General features: G+C 38.4%; 1 protein-coding gene across 8 annotated transcripts in view; it reads left to right on the top strand.

Annotated features, from left to right (window-relative positions):
* The first annotated feature begins 229 nt into the window (after nt 1–229).
* The window catches only part of ZMYM5 (zinc finger MYM-type containing 5), a 32,747-nt gene continuing 15,976 nt past the window's right edge, over nt 230–17,000 (top strand). Inside the window, exons 1-4 of one of the 8 annotated variants that reach the window (XM_030307366.2) lie at nt 230–466; nt 1,541–1,609; nt 9,740–10,262; nt 10,500–10,600. In XM_030307366.2, coding sequence (XP_030163226.2) covers nt 270–466; nt 1,541–1,609; nt 9,740–10,262; nt 10,500–10,600 — 890 coding nt within the window. In that variant the 5' untranslated portion in view covers nt 230–269. Of the gene's footprint in view, nt 467–1,473; nt 1,610–5,295; nt 5,315–9,739; nt 10,263–10,499; nt 10,601–17,000 lie in introns of those variants that run through there. The other 7 variants (XM_030307374.2, XM_032594573.1, XM_030307318.2 and 4 more) reach the window with 7 other exon arrangements.

The raw sequence follows: 17,000 nt of genomic DNA, 5'->3' as shown, positions 1-17,000 counted from the left end.
CGGTGCAGCGGGCGGCGAAACTCGGGCTGCCTGACCCTGACGGACCCGGGGGTGGGGGCGGGGTGGGAGGCGGGGGTAAGGAGGGGAGGGGACGCGGCCGAGGGCCGGGAGCGGGCGGAGGGGGGGAGTGGAACGGCGACGCCGGGGGGGTGTGGCCTGCGCCTGACGGACAGCCTTTCGGACCACCCCCCCGAGGGGCGTCCTGAAGGAAGGCAGGTGTAGCCAATGGACGTGCCCGAGGCGCCGCGGCCCGCCTTTCCGGCCAGCCAATGAGGGCGCGGAGGGCGGGGCCTCTCCGGGCTCGGCCGCACCGCCGCCTCCTCCGTCTCCTCCGCCTCCTCCTCCTCACCAGCTCTAAACCCGGGACTGGACCGAGCGGAGTTGTGCGTGTGGCCGATGGCGGGGTGGGACTGGGGGTGGGTCAGGGGAGTGGGGGTTCGTTCCGCGGAGCCGCAGCCAGAACCGGGTGAGGCTTATCCCCGCTGTCTTTGCAGTCCAGATTCGCCGGTAGTAGGGGTGGCTGGGTGCAGCGCAGCCGCGGGAGGAGGAGGTGGAGGCGACTGGGGAGGCGGAGATGCGTGAGCCTCCCACCGACCCGGGATTAATACCCCGCGGCGCGGCCGCCGTCGCCGCTACCGTGTCGGGGCCTCGGGGTCTCCTCCGGGCTCCGCTCATGTCACAGGCGTCTTCGCGTGCGGCCCGAAGGGCTGCGAGAGTGAGGGCGAGGCCGGGAGGGCTGGGTGAGGCGGACGCCAGAGGCGGGGGTCGCTCGGGGGGCGGGGGTTGCCCGGGCCGGGGCGGTGGGAGGTCGCGGGGTATTTTTCCCTTTCTTTCTTGCGGGGGGGGGGGGGGGGGGGGGGGGAGGTAGAAAGGTGGGGGGAGGGGCGCCTCAGTTCGTTCTCCCGCTCTCGGGGCTGCGCTCCCGCTGTCTCCGCGGTAGCCCGAGGTCCCCAAGTTTTTCGGGGCGAGGGTGCTGCCTCTTCCCCCACCGGGTCCCCTCCGTCCCTCTTCTGTTCCCTGGAGTTTCTCGTCTTGTCTAATTTGGGCGAGTTCTAATGGCGGACAGGGACTGCAAAGTCTCCGAGTCAGAGCAACTGCTTGGGGCAAATGTAGGAGATTTCACCCGGCGGTGACGTGAGCCGCTCCTTACCTCCGAACTGGTGTCCCGATTGACCGGGATAGCGCTGGGTGGGCAAATTTAGGAGGGAATACAACTCTCTTGCTGGCGTCGAGGGAACCTTTTGCCTTCCACCAACCCCGCCCTCCCCTTCCCTTAGAGCAGGCTTGTTCTCCACCTCCCATTCTGTAATTTGAGGAACGAGATTTAGCTACATCTAGTCGTTTAGATCCCTGTAGTAGTTGTTGTGTGTTTTTTTTAAACCTCGCTTCTCCACCGCTCTGGGTTGGGGGAGGGAAGAAGAGCACGGAAACTCCTTGACTTCTTACCCTTTGCTTCCTCCCTCTGGTGGTTAGGAGTTGGTGCTACGTCCAGATGGGCTGTAATTAAATAGTTTCGCCCCTCTCTCTCCTGTCATCCTAGGATCAGGAATCACCTTCAGGCCAGTCTGGTGGGGCTTTGGCAGAAATTAAGGAAGAAGACATACCATTTGTGAGTAATTTTACCCTGCTTTTTCATTTAAATGCACTTAGTGCAATAGTTAGTCGATTTATCTTTCTGTTATCTTGATGGCAGAGAGCTAGTTGCTTAGATGGATGGACCCTGTCCCCAGAGCCAAGTCAGGGTAATCCCTGGGAAAGCACTGGGAATGTATGCTGATACACCACTGGATAGGATTTAAAGTAGGTTTCACTTTAAATGCTTTGAGTGTAACTTTTTTTCCCCACCTTCTCAGTGGATAAAAATATTTTTTTTCTTTGCTGTTGGATTAAGAAAGAAGTAGGGGCACCTGGGTGGCTCAGTAATTGAGCCTCCGACTTTGGCTCAGGTCATGATCTGGTGGTTTGTGTGTCAAGCCCTCCATCGGGTTTGCTGCTTGTCAGCCTGTCAGCACACAGCCTGCTTGGGATCCTCTGTCCCCCTCACTCTCTCTGTCCCTCCCCCACTGGTGCTCTCTCTCTCAAAAATAAACATTAAAAAAAGAAAGAAAAATACTCTGAATTTTCTGTTCTTTTAAGGTTGATGAAGAGAGTATTTTTTGTATGTTTGTCTTACATCTGAGAAAGCTTTCTATTTAAGTGCCCTGATAGTCCTCCAGCCAGCATCACATCAGGAGGTACATAATCTAGTTGTCACACTACTTTTAGTTCTGAGATTGACCACGAATTGGTAGTGACAGCTGGATCTCTCCATTATGATGTTAATGTATTTTTCTTTGTACCAGGAAGTAATCTATGTAATGTTTCATTTTGGTGCAATAAAATGCCCAATTCTCTGTCAGTTAATTGTTTTTTAACACCAGTCCTTGCCTGAATCAGTAATTTTATTAGGAGTCTGAAGATGATGATTTTTTAATGTTTAGTTTTGAGAGAGAGAGAGAGTGTGTGCATGCACGCGTGCGCAAACGGTAGAGGGACAGAAAAGGGGAGACAGGATCCCAAGTGGGCTCTGTGCTGACAGCAGAGAGCTTGACATGAGGCTCGAATTGGCGAACCCCAAGATCATGACCTGAGCCACCCAGTCGCCCCTGAAGATGATGACTATAAAAAAAGAATCACTGATTCCACATCTATTATCTGGGATTCAGTACAGTTTTAGGTCCTGCCTATTTTGTTCTTTAAAGCTGTTCCTACACCTTACAGTTGGCGATTGAAATGAAACTTGTGATTAGAATAACTCACATGGTAGTACCCCTGCTCTCTTTGGCCTTGTTCTCCTTACCAGTCTTGTCTTTGCACTTAATGCTGTTATTCTTTAGTTAGTTAGATCAAGGACACTGTGTCAGGATGTAGACTGCTGTCTAGCTTTCAGGAATGGATATTGTTTTAATTCAGTAATTTTTCTATAATCCCTGCGTGGTGATATTTCACATTCCCTGGAGTTTTGTGAGGTGATGGGATGTAGGCACTGTTCTAGAGCTCTGCTGGGTATTCACAGAAAAAGGGAACCAGTGAGGGGTGAGTTTGACAGGGTAACAAGTCACTGACTCAGTTATTACCACTTAGAAAAGCCATTTTTCTCAGAGTATTCCTAGGTATTTGCAGCATGATGTAGTATAAAGAACTAGGGTTTAGTGCCAGCCAGATTGGAGTTAAAATTGCTGCTATCTTGGGGTGCCTGGCAGGCTCAGTCAGTGAGGCATATTTGACTCTTGATCTCAGGGTCATGAGTTCAAGCCCCATGTTGGTCATAGAAATTACTTAAAAAGTGGGGTGCCTGGCACTTGTACCCCAGTGTTTATAGCAGCACTCTCAACAATAGCCAAATTATGGAAAGAGCCTAAATGTACATCAACTGATGAATGGATAAAGAAGATGTGGTTTATATACACAATGGAATACTATGCGGCAATGAGAAAGAATGAAATATGGCCTCTTGTAGCAACGTGGATGGAACTGGAGAGTGTGATGCTAAGTGAAATAAGCCATACAGAGAAAGACAGATACCATATGTTTTCACTCTTATGTGGATCCTGAGAAACTTAACAGAAACCCATGGGGGAGGGGAAGGAAAAAAAAAAAGGAGGTTAGAGTGGGAGAGAGCCAAAGCATAAGAGACTCTTAAAAACTGAGAACAAACTGAGGGTTGATGGGGGGTGGGAGGGAGGGGAGGGTAGGTGGTGGGTATTGAAGAGGGCATCTTTTGGGATGAGCACTGGGTGTTGTAAGGAAACCAATTTGACAATAAATTTCATATATTAAAAAAAAAAGTGGGGTGCCTGGGTGGCTCAGTCAGTTGAGCATCTGACTTCAGCTCAGGTCATGATCTCACGGTTCATGAGTTCGAGTCCCACGTCGGCCTCTGTGCTGACAGCTCAGAGCCTGGATCCTGCTTTTGATTCTGTGTCTCCCTCTCTCTCTGCCCCTCCTATGCTCATGCTCTGTCTCAAAAATAAATAAACATGAAAAAAAATTTTTTAAAGAGAATACTTAAAAAGTAAATAAAATTTCAAAACATTAACAACAAATTTCTGCTATCTTATATATTTGGAAAGTGCAAACTAAATAAAGGTAAATAAATGAACATTTATTATGGGCATTTTATAAATGAGTAAATTACGTATATCTTCCCAAGATTGCTGTTAAGATTTAATTGACTATAAAAATAGGTAAAGTGCCTGGTCCATAAGTTTTGGGACACACACATATACACATACATACTGTTAATGGTAACTGTAATTCTTATCCTCTAGGTTTTTGTGTTTTTGTTTTTTTTATTACATGAGATTTCCTCAGGATTATCTTTCAACTTAAAACTAAGTTTTCCCTTACTTTTGTTTTATTTTTAAAATATTTATTTATTTTTGAGAGAGAGCGCACGTGCGCACGTGCTAATGGCGCAGAGCTCCACGTGGGGCTTGAACTCATGAACCATAAGATCATGACCTGAGCTGAAGTCAGATGTTTAACTGACTGAGCCACCCAAGCTTCCCATAAGTTTTTCCTTTCTGCTAAGCTTTTAATATCTGGAGGCTCTTTATTATGTTAGAAATGTTAATTTGGGGGGTACCTGTTGGCTTAGTTGGTAGAGTATGCAACTGTTGATCTAGAGGTTGTAAGTTCAAGCCCCACGTTAGACATAGAAACCACACAAAAAAGTTAATTTTCTATGATCTTTACTCATCACCCAGATAGAGTACTGATAATTTTGTAGTTTTTCATTTTATGTTTGTTTTTCCTGCATTTATCTATCGTTCTTTTTTTTTTCTCTTTTAACTATTCCTATTAGAAGCTTTCCTCAGATATTTCATAATTCTTGACTGGTCTACTTGTGATTAAGAATTCGGAACTAGAAAGCAAATCAGAAAAGTGTGGTTGGGCTTTCAATTTGGGAACTTCACTGTAGAATGGTTCTTTTGGCCAATTGATGGAGAATCTCTAGAGTCATTATCTTTAGGTCTTTTCCTGTTTTTGTTGGTTCCTAATTTCATAGAGAAGAGTGTTTCTGACGCGCCTGTGTGGGTCAGTCGGTTTAGCGTCTGACTTCAGCTGAGGTCGTCATGAGTTTGAGCCCCGCATCAGGCTCTGCTGTCAGCACATAGCCTGCTTCGGATCCTCTGTCCTCCTCTCTCTCTGCCCTTCCCCTGCTTGTGCTCTTCTCTCAAATAAACTTAAAACGATTTTTGTTTTTAAAACATAGGTGAGTGTTCCTGAGAAAGAAGTCTTCCAGGGAAGAGTCAGGTCCTGAAAGATAAAGGTCTGGATGCCACCTCTGTGGGAATCAAGTGGGAGGAAACATTTCGTATGCATGATATTCAACCATTCATCCATGCTTGGTGAACCCCAGACAAAAATCTTCTGTTCTATCCAAAGAATAAAAGTCTAGAACCTTGTGCCAGGGTAGGGAAGAACCTGTCATCATCAACATGGAGGGAGACAATAGTTCTAGGATCTCCCAACCTCATTTTAGCTCCCCCATCCCCTGTTCCAGAGATATCTGCACTTCCTGGTTTCTGAGCCTTTTGAAGATTCTACGGCATAATCAGGAAGTTTCTCTTAGCTTGTTCCATCACTATTTTAGTTTGGCTGTCTCAGATCCACCGAGGTAGTTACTCATCCATTTGCTCTTCAGCTTACAAAATCTTGTTGCTTTTTTTCTTGTTCTTCCTTTCCTTGTGTGTAGGAACCTTACCATTGTTTATGGGGGTTTTAGAAAGGAGTGAAGTTAGTTGTGTGTGATTAATCTACCGACTGAATCCCTACCAGGCTATTGATTTCTAGATAGTAATTTTGTACTTGGACACTTTACTAATTCCCTTGCTATTTGTTGTAGTTGTTCATTTGAGTCTTCTTTGTCCTATCTGATTACATTTTTATACCTCCAGAATCATAGCACACCTTTATTTTGTTTCTGATCTCAAATGGGAATGCTTATAGCAGATACTCACTAAACATGAGTTGGCTTTCGAGTTGAGATTCTTTTTATGTAAATATATAAATATTTTTATAGTAAGACCTGTTCTGTGACAATATAAGTCCACAAAGATGCAGTAGGACATGTTCTAGGACTAATTAATGATTAACAACGGTTTTTGTGGGGCGCCTGGGTGGCTTGGTCGGTTGAGCATCCAGCTTTGACTCAGGTCATGATCTTGTGGTTCACAAGTTCGAGCCCCACGTCAGGCTCTGTATGACAGCTCAGAGCCTGGATCCTGCTTCAGATTCTGTCTCCCTCTCTCTTTGCCCCTCCTATTCTCATGCTCTGTCTCTCTCTCTCTCAAAAATAAATAAACATTAAAAAAAAATTCTTAACCGTTTTTGTAACCTATGTCCTAATTATCTTTTATAGAGCCTACAGAATATAGATGGCCAAAAAAATGAACCTTTGAAACCATAATTTTTTTTATGGTGTGATTTTTTTCCCTAAGATTTTATTTTTTAAGTAATTTCTATACCCACCATGGGGCTTAGACTCACAACCTTGAGATCAAGAGTCGCATGCTCTAGTGACAGCTAGCTAAGCACCCCAATAATTAATTATTTTTAAATACTTTACTGTTGATTTTAATTTTTGTAGATTCATAGAGCAAGTTAGTTTACCTTTCTTATGTGCTAATCTTGTCATATTAACATCTCAATGTTTCGGGGCGCCTGGGTGGCGCAGTCGGTTAAGCGTCCGGCTTCAGCCAGGTCACGATCTCGCGGTCCGTGAGTTCGAGCCCCGCGTCAGGCTCTGGGCTGATGGCTCGGAGCCTGGAGCCTGTTTCCGATTCTGTGTCTCCCTCTCTCTCTGCCCCTCCCCCGTTCATGCTCTGTCTCTCTCTGTCCCCCCCCCAAAAAAAAAACAAAAAAAACAAAAAACATCTCAATGTTTCTATTTTAGCTTTAAACCACTGACAGATTCTTTGTAATAATGTAAATTTTGTGTAATTGTATGTAAACATTGAAAATTGAATGGCTATTAAATCACTCAACTGATAAGAATATAACAAAAGCTTTTGCAACTTTTAAAAAGCATATTTTAAAAATTGACCATGTATGCTTAAAAATGGTTAAAATGGCAAGTTTTATGTTATATATACTTTGCCACAAACTTTTAATTTCCTTCAGGAAATAAAAACAACTGAGATGTCACTAAAGGTAAATACAAAAGGGCAAAACACTCTTTTCTTTGTTTTAATAAGTCTTATCTGTACCCCTAATTAAGTACCCTGTTAATTTTACAAAGTTGTTACCAATTACCTAGAGATAGTCTGCATTTAAAATTCTTATTTGGTCTGCAGCCTAACTTTTTTGCATGGTGGTGTTATAATCTTTTATCAAATTTCTCTGTGCAGATTTTCCTTTCCTTTTCCATTACTTGAGATTATATTAATTTTCATTGTATCAAAATGAAAATATGTTAAACATTGGTTATCAGTTGTAGATGATTAAGATACCAAAGGAGACTAGCTAAATGTTTAAGATTAGACACTTGTTGAAATCCCAGGATGTAAGCAAAGTATTTGCCTGAATACCTTCTCATAGGAGAGGGATTTAACTTTTTTTACTTTCTTTAATATGATCCAAGCAGACGCCAGGGACTTACATGTCCAGTTATCTGAATAAAAACCTTGGAATTGTATATTATCCCCATTTACAGTTTATAGTTTAGAAAACTTAATTAATGAGGTGAAGTAATTTGCTCAGTGCCACACAACTAATCGCTGAAGTAACTTTTTCTGTTTTTGGATATTATAGAAGTAGTCAAAACTTTTCTGTAGTCTTCTGTTTCTGAAATTAAAGTATTTGGTCAAATTATATGCACAGTGAGTTTTAGCAGTAGTTTAACTTTTTTATAATCTGTGATTTGAGAGTAGATGAATACTTAAATCTTTTTTCAGAGATGGAGGAGTGCAGTGAGCAAAGCATGAAGAATGGTCTTTCTTTTAATTTCTTTGAAAAGATTAAGACATGTCACCAGAGGATACTGTGGCGTCAGCAATAGCCCTTTTCCAGAAGTTGTTCTTCTCTGTTGTAGGTTTATTCAAATATAGATACAAAGGACTAAGAGAATTCATGTATAACAGCTCTTATATGTCATAATTCAGTTTAGGCTAAATTATTACCTCTTTCCTTTGAAAATCAACCATGTAACCAGTTTACTGGATGAATGTTAATCATGATCCCAACTTTTGTGGTTTTTATAACCCTTTTAAAGTGGTCTCTTAGATTTGTTATCTTTTCTTTAAAATAGACTTTCTGAATGTTGATTTTGTTTTAATAAATTTATCTTAATAAAAGATAAGTAATTTCTAAAAATTGTTTTATACATTAATTGCATATAATATACTGGCTATGAAATCGATTCTAGAGTCAGATTTCTTAGATTTCAATCCTAACTCTATCCTTTGGACATTTGAACAGGCTATGCTGATTACGTATCTTCTGAGTCTTCATTTCCTAATGGGTAAAATGGGAAAAAGAATAGTTTCACTTCACTTTTATAAGCATTAACTGAGTTAATATTTAAAGATATAACACATACTAAGAATAAACTTTACATGTTGCATGACTTTATTATCAATTAAAATTAGTTGGGAAAATTTTTGAATAGAAATGTTATGTAGCATATTTCATTATGAGTTGTTTAAAATGGAATGAAGACTGCCATATGAAATGAGTTTTCTTAATAATTTAATACCCATGCAGTTCCCACGTTCTTTATTCTTGAAATTCTAAGAACATTGAGGCTGTCATATATAAACTTACCTCAGCTTTTCATTTATCATTTCTATGTACTTACAAATATTCCAGTTATACTTAGCTTTTCCTTGTCTTTTAGATAGAGGTGATTTTTTTACTCATAATCAGTTTCATTACCACCTGTGCACATATCTCCTGTCTACTTTTAAGATCCTTGCTTCATCGGTTATTTACTTTTCCAGATTCTTCAATTATGTCTGTCTGCTGGATCCTTTCCTTCGTCATACCCTAGTGCAGAGCAGGTTCACAGAAGTATTTGTTGAATATAAATGAATGCTAAGAATTTGAGGCCTAGAGTTAGGGCCTGGGGTTTAAGTTCTACTCAGTCTTACCTAGAACAATTTAGTTGGTTTTCCTTTCCTGATTTGTAAAGTAGATTAAGTTATACCTATATTATGGAGCTGTTTTCAGAATTTTACATGAAAAACCCGTAGCATAATGTCTGGCAATTTCTGGACAAGGATAAGGAAGATTTAATCAAAGTTATGTTAGAAACGGATAATTTGAAAAACAGTGACAAAGACGCTAGAGCAATAAGGATTAGATGATAGTCACTTATTTTAGTAGATAAAAGTATAGTATAGTGATTGTATTTGGATCCTGGGTGATTGGTATTTGATAGAATGATTTTGTTACTATTTCCTATTTCAAAAGAAGACTTAGATTTTTTTTTTCATTGTAAAGGGTAAGTTAAATTGAGTACTATGAGTGCATTTTTTAAGGACTACTACAAACTGGATGATTAATTTCCATCAAACTCTGAGGTAGGCATTAAATGGTTAATGAGAGAGGAAAAACAAAATGAGTAACAATATTTTCCCTGAGGGTTGGATAAAACTCACCAGAATTTAAAATTTCATTTGTGCTATTTCATTGCAATAAAACACAATGACCATAATATACTAGAACTTTTGTTATTTACTTTCCTCTGTTACAGGTTCTTTGGCATGGATAAATGTTCAGTGAGAGGATTAGACTTGGCTGAACAGACTCCTGTTTTATTAAAGAGTAAAGCCATGGCAGCTAGCCTCATGGATGTTGGAAATTCATTTGGTGGCCCAACTAGTTCTTTAGTTAATAGATCTAGAAACTCATCAGTGGAAGATGATGATGATGATGATGATGATGATGATGATGATGATGATGTTGTATTTATTGAATCTATACAACCTCCTTCAACTTCTGCTCCAACAGTAACTGATCAAAGAAATTTTATATTTGCTTCATCAAGAAATGAAAGTCTACAAGGAAATTATTCCATAATTCTTCCTTCCTCAAGAGATTCAGCTTCTCAGAAGGGAAATATAAGTGAGACAATTATTATCGATGATGAAGAGGACATAGAAACAAATGGAGAAGAGAAGAAAAATTCTTCCAATTATATCGAATGGGGACTTCCTGGAACTAAAAATAGAACCAAAGATTTGGATTTCTCTACTTCCAGTCTTTCAAGAAGTAAGGTAAATGCAGGAATGGGTAATAATGTTATCACTACAGAATCGACTCTGAAATTCCTATTGCTAATGTTACAACCTTAGAAACAGGTATAAGCTCTGAATGCTGGGCGAGATATGAACTTAATGATTACACGTATAACATCACTGTAGAATACCAACTTGGGAGATGTCGCTAAAGGACTTCAGTCAAGTAATTTTGGTGTTAATATACAAACATACGCCCCATCTTTGACTTCACAGACCAAGACTGCAGTAGGACCTTTTAATCCTGGTAGAATGAATGTGGCAGGAGGTGAATTTCAGAATGGAGGATTTACAACTCATCATAGTCCTGGTAAGCAGTAAGTGATTTTATTGATCTTCTATACATGAAATACTTTTTTTTCTTGACTTTCATATTAAGATAGAATATTTTGCTTGCAATCTACTTGGTCCCTGATTTTTCAGAAATTAAATCTGTTTTACCCACTGCGATTTACATCTGAAGTGTTTTAATTGAAAACCTCCATAATTACTACAACCACCTACCTAGTTTCTTTTTTTTTTTTTTTATTTTTTTAACATTCATTTTTGAGAGAGACAGACTGAGCATGAGCGGGGAGGGGCAGAGAGAGAGGGAGACACAGAATCCAAAGCTGGCTCCAGGCTCTGAGCTGTCAGCACAGAGCCTGACGTGGGGCCTGAACCCATGAACCACAAGATCATGACCTGAGCCGAAGTCAGCCGCTTAACTGACTGAGCCATCCACGTGCCCCTAGTTTCAAATCATAGAATAAAAAAATGGATAGTGAATTGAAGAAATAAAGTAATATGTAATGATTTAATTTTATTTAACTTGTAATAACATAACTTGAAATTTCAATTTTTGCATTTCAAATGTTTACTTTTGGACTGCTTGTCTCTATTTTTGTTTTAAAATCAGCATATTATTAGTTCCTTTATTTTAAAAGTTATTTTGAAAACCCTATATAGTTTTTTCATTTTTTTGTCTATTTATTTATTTATTTATTTATTTATTTATTTATTTATTTATTTATTTTTGAGAGGGAGCAGGTGAGCATGTGGGAGAAGGGTGGGGCAGGGGGCGGGCGGAGAGAATCTTAAGCAGGCTCCACAATCAGCACAAAGCCCAGTGCAGGGCTCATTCCCATGATCCTGAGATCATGACCTGAGTTGAAATCAGGAGTTGGACACTCAACCCACAGAGCCACCGAGGCACGTATAGAGGCCTACATTTTTAAAGCTTATATGGACAGTCTTTTTCTGATAAAGTTAAAATATAATGAAAATTATTTAAAACTTAGCAGATCTTTTTGGCAGCTTTGTCATGATTTAGTGTGGTGTTTGAGAGTTAAAATTTTTGTTTTGGTATTGGTTTTTGGTCATTTTAGTGCTTTAAGCTATTGACCAACTTAGAAGTTTAGGAAAGGACTGAAAAGGAACTAGATTTAAGAGCCTCATTTACTGCTTTTAATGGAATGCCAGAATTTTTTTTCTTTTTTTAAATTAATCTTTTTCTCTGGTTATGAGAATACTACATGATTATTACAGAATATTTGTAAGAAATTATGGCTAGAAATAAAGTATCTTTCACCTTATCCTACCAACTAGCAAGGACTACTCCTAAAATTTTGTTTTCAGTCTTTTGCCTCCATGGTTTTAAAAAATATAATTTAGAGCACATTATATATAATTTTGTGTTTCTGTTGGTTTACTTAATCTAGATTTTCACATCATTTTAAAAATAGAATTTTCCATGTGTATAAGATTTTTGTCTGAGATAACACATTCCTCTACCTTTTTATTAGCATTTGTATAGTATCCCATTTTTTACTGTTGAAACTGTCCACTAAATTTCTTTGTCTACGTTCTTTATTATTTCTACAGGACAGTTCTCAAACATTTTGGGCTCAGTTTCACTCTCAAAAATAATCGGGGGCCCCCAAGATTTTTAAATTTGTATCAATTATGTTATTAGAAATTAAAGTGTAAGACATTTTCTTAAGTATTTAACAATAATTACATATTATATGACAAAATATAATTTTTAATGAAAACTATTTTCAAAATTTAGTGAACAGTGCCATTTTTTCACATTTCTGCAAATCTCTTTAAAGTCTGGCTTAATAGAAGATAGTGAAGTGTATGGTATCTCCTCACATCTATCTATTTCTACATTGAATCTGTTGCAATATCTTGTTTTGTTTGAAGTATAAAAAAATCTGGCCTCACATAGGTATTTGGTTGTAGGAGGGAGTACTGTTTTAGTGATCTTTTTAGAGAATTATGGATAGGTACGGGTTTTTTGATAACAGTCCCAAAACTTGATAAGTGACGCTTTTTTAAAGTTGTTTTTTTTTTTTTTTTTTTTTTTTTTTAATTTTTTTTTTTTTTTTTTCCCAACGTTTATTTATTTTTGGGACAGAGAGAGACAGAGCATGAACGGGGGAGGGGCAGAGAGAGAGGGAGACACAGAATCGGAAACAGGCTCCAGGCTCTGAGCCATCAGCCCAGAGCCCGACGCGGGGCTCGAACTCACGGACCGCGAGATCGTGACCTGGCTGAAGTCGGACGCTTAACCGACTGCGCCACCCAGGCGCCCCTCTTACAGGTTCTTAACAATGTGGAATCTGAAATCATATAACGAAGTTTTCATACTTACTACGTTAAGATTCATTGATCTGTGGATGGATCTTTTACCTTTGTATGATTCGATTACATTGTGCTTTGGTCAAATAAAAAATATATATATTTTGAAAATATCCATTCATTGAACTTCTAGATGTTGATGTGTTATTTTAAATGTTGACACTTTAGAAAGCTGTCAAGGTGACAGTGGTGGATACAGGTTTTCAAAGATGTTGATTTTCACTTGAAAGCTCAAATTTTCTCTTAGCAACAAATACTGTCATTTTTCTTGAAGTGAATTTTTCTTGATTTGTTTTCAAGAAAATGTCAGTAATCAGTTTGTTAGTTATTCTTTTAAGTAAAAATGGTATTTCATGAAAAAAGCCTAGTTTAGCTTGCAATGTAACTATTTTATAAGTGCTTTTCCTCTTTGCCTTCAGACAACCATTGTATTTTGGTATGAAACAGAAGTGTTTTAGGCATGCTTCCCTGTTCATCACACAGAATATTAAGATATAGTCAAAGGCTGAAATCTAGTAAAATCGATACCAATTTTTATTATTTCATCGTGGACATCTGTTTAATAAATAATAACACTGGCCTTTGTCCTTAGGTCTTAGGACAGAGACTAAGTCCTTGGAATTTCCCAAGTATTGGGATTGTCTTTTCTATTTACGAGCCCTTTGGATCACATCTGAATTTGTTTGGGCTAAGACTTTGATCAGAGGAAGGCTGAGAGAGGGTCATCAGAAAGACCCATCATGTGATTAGAGTGTTGGAGGTTTTAGCCAGTCCAGCCTCGAGGGAGGAGAGGAAGGCTAGAGATTGAGTTCAGTCACATGCAGTGAATAAGTCTGTCAGTCATACCTATGCAATGAAACACCAATAAAAGCTAGACACTGAAACTCAATGCAGCTTCCTGGTTGTTGAGCTTATCAATGTGCCAGGTAGGTAACACACCTGATTCCAGAGAGAGTAGGCACAGAAGCTCTGCATTTGGGACCTTCCAAACTTTACCCTTCTTTATCTCATTTGATTGGTCCTGATCTGTATCCTTTATATTAAAACTGTGATTGTGGGGCACCTGGGTGGCTTAATCCGTTAAGCCTCTGACTCTGGATTTCAGCCTAGGTCATGATCTCACTGTTTGTGGGTTCGAGCCCTGCATTGGGCTCTACGCTGACAGCACAGAGCCTGCCTGGGATTCTCTCTCTCTCTCTCTCTCTCTCTCTTTCTCAAAAATAAATAAAACTTGGGGGAAAAAAACTGTGATTGTAAGTATAGAGCTCCTCTGAGTTCTATGAGTCATTCTAGCAAATTATCAAAGCCGAGAGGATAAATAAACCGGGAACCTCCTTGATTTATAGCCAGTTGGGCAGAAGTATGGGTGGCATCTGAAATGACTGGCAATCTTGTTGGGGGCTATGCCATTTAAACCTTTGGGGTCTGATGCTAACTCCTGGTTAGTATTAGAATTGTATTGACCATTTGGTGTTGGAATAACAACCATAAATAAGTGAAGGTGATACTTTTTCTTTTCTCAGATATATGGTAGTGAAGAAATACAGTTCAGTTCCACTGCCAGCAGTTATACCATCGCTGCTTTTGTTACCATTATTGTAAATGCCAACAGTGAAAAATGCAAATAATCTTAGTATTATTATGGAAATAGTTTGGCCTCACAGATCCCCTATTATTTCTTTTTCTAATACAGTGTTGAATAGAAATGGTGAGAGTATAGAGCCTTGCTTTGTTCTTGACCTGGGGTTAGGGTAGGGGGGCATTTGACATTTCATCATTATTAGTTCTTGTCAGATATAATTATCTTTTTTATGTTTATATAATCATTTGTTATTTGAAGTTGTTTCTAGTCTTTGCAATTGTAAACAGGTTTTTCATGAATATCTCTGTAAGTTGACACACTTCTTTAGAAAAGTTTCTGTAGGTGGAATTGTTAAGTCAAAGTGTCAACATATTTTTATTTTTCATTTAGTTTAATAATTTTAGTTGGTTTTTTTTGAGAGAGAAAGAGAGCACATGTATGGGGGAGGGGCCAAAGTGGGAGAGAGAATCTTAAGCAGACTCCTTTCGCAGCGTGGAGCCCACAACCTCAGATTATCACCTGAGCTGAAGTCAAGTGTCAGACGATTAACTGACTGAACCACCCAGGTGCCTCCTCATCAATGTATTTTTAAAGGTTTTGATGGTTAATGCAAAATTGCCCCCACCAAAAAATGGTATTACTTTCCTTACAGCATAAATTTTTTCTCCATATTGTAAGCTTGGGGGTAGGAGTGTTAATGTTTGCTGAACTGATCATTAAAAGGTGGTGTCATCTTAATTTACACATCATTGAATTTTAAAAAATATATTTGCATACTTTTTATGAATTTATGTTTGCATCTATTTATTATTATGTACATCTTTTGTTTATTGAATAAGAATTAAACCTGAGAAATCATATCATGAAAACTTGTGATCTCTTTGATGAAACAGTTGAAGATGTTGAAGACTTGAAATAATGTCCACTGAAAATCATCCTTTTGGATCTGTGTATTTCTTTTACTTACATTTTATTTTAGAATTATTTATTAAATTTTAAATAGCTATTTGTGTAAGCATGAATTCCATCTTATGTATATATAAGCTCTTAAGTGCAGTTAAAACCAGAAACCTTGCCATGTATTTTTTTATGTTTCAACCTTGGCCATTTTTCACCTTCTGAATAAGTTTAAGTTGCGTATTTATTGGTAAATGTGGATAAGTAAGATGCTTTTCAACTTAAAAGCATAGCATAGACTGATAATATAAAAAGCATCCTGTAGTTAGATGCTATACCATCATTCCACTGAAATTGTGGCTATAATTGAGACTTGCAAATGTTATTTGGAAGTGGTTTTGATTACTCTTGGCTTGTCATCCCTTTATCTCACTAATTCAAAGTGTATTTTACATTTTTATATTTTTTTATCATTTAAAGTGTCAGTGATTTTAAAATACAACAAAGAAAACATTACATGGCTCAGTTGACACTCATTCATCTACATGGAGATGTTCTTAACTACATGTGTTTAAACTGTTTATGATATATGACAACAAATTTCTATTGTTTATGAAGAGTAGATGAATTTACAGTGTTCCTGAGCTCTCTAAAATTCTGTTTTTGGGGACAAAAGTGACAGAACTATATCCTTTAAATAATAACCGTGTAGAATTCTAAAAAGAATGTTTACCAAGTTGTCAAGTGAAGAGTGATGTTTGAAGCTGGGGCTTCTGGATGGCTCAGTTGTTGGAGTGTACAACTCTTGACCTAGGGGTTGTGAGTTCAAACCCCACGTTGGATGTAGAGATTACTTTAAAAAAATAATAAATTTAAAAAATTTGTAAATGTTTGAAGCTTTCTTAAGTGTTAAGTCAACTGTGAAAGGACAGTCTTTTTGTCATTGTTGCTATTTTTCCCTCTTTAACTTGAATATAGCAAGCATAGTAATAGTTGTCTAATTTTAGTATTGGCCCTAGGTTTTGTTTTTGCTTTTGCTTGCTATTAGCATTAGTAAAACTAATTTCTGCCGGACTTCTAGAAGAAGATGGCACCAATTACATTATTATTATAATTTTTGTTACTTAGAGCTTCTCCAGAGTGTCTTATTTTAGTTTATCTGTGTGTTCTACGTCTAAAAATTGAAGGATTTCCAAAAAAGGAAAAAGAAAAAAAATAAGAGCAAGATGAAGATTTTTGGAGTTGAGTTACATAAAAATCCAGGGCTTATAGGTTCAAATTTCATCATACAAAATTATGGCTTTGCATAAAGTACACATAAAATTTTGCATTTCATCTTATAAAAATAAGATTATTGTCCATTGACTGGACCTTTGAATCGTTTAATCCTTACATTAACTTTTAGTGTTGACTCTATTTCAGTGAAAGTTATATATTCATCACCTATCTTTATATAAACAGCAAAAATCTCATCACAGAAAATACCTATAATGTAGAAATTGCTCTTGCATCTGTTTTATTTTTTATTGCATTATAAACATTTCTGGCCATTATTCTGATTTTAGGGCATTATATTTCTGCTCATATAAATATAGTGGAAAAATGAGGGCTCT

Source organism: Lynx canadensis, chromosome A1, assembly GCF_007474595.2.
Source record: "Lynx canadensis isolate LIC74 chromosome A1, mLynCan4.pri.v2, whole genome shotgun sequence".
Lineage (NCBI taxonomy): Eukaryota > Metazoa > Chordata > Mammalia > Carnivora > Felidae > Lynx > Lynx canadensis.
Note: the sequence above shows the minus strand (reverse complement) of the source record. Positions and strands in the feature narration are given on the sequence as shown.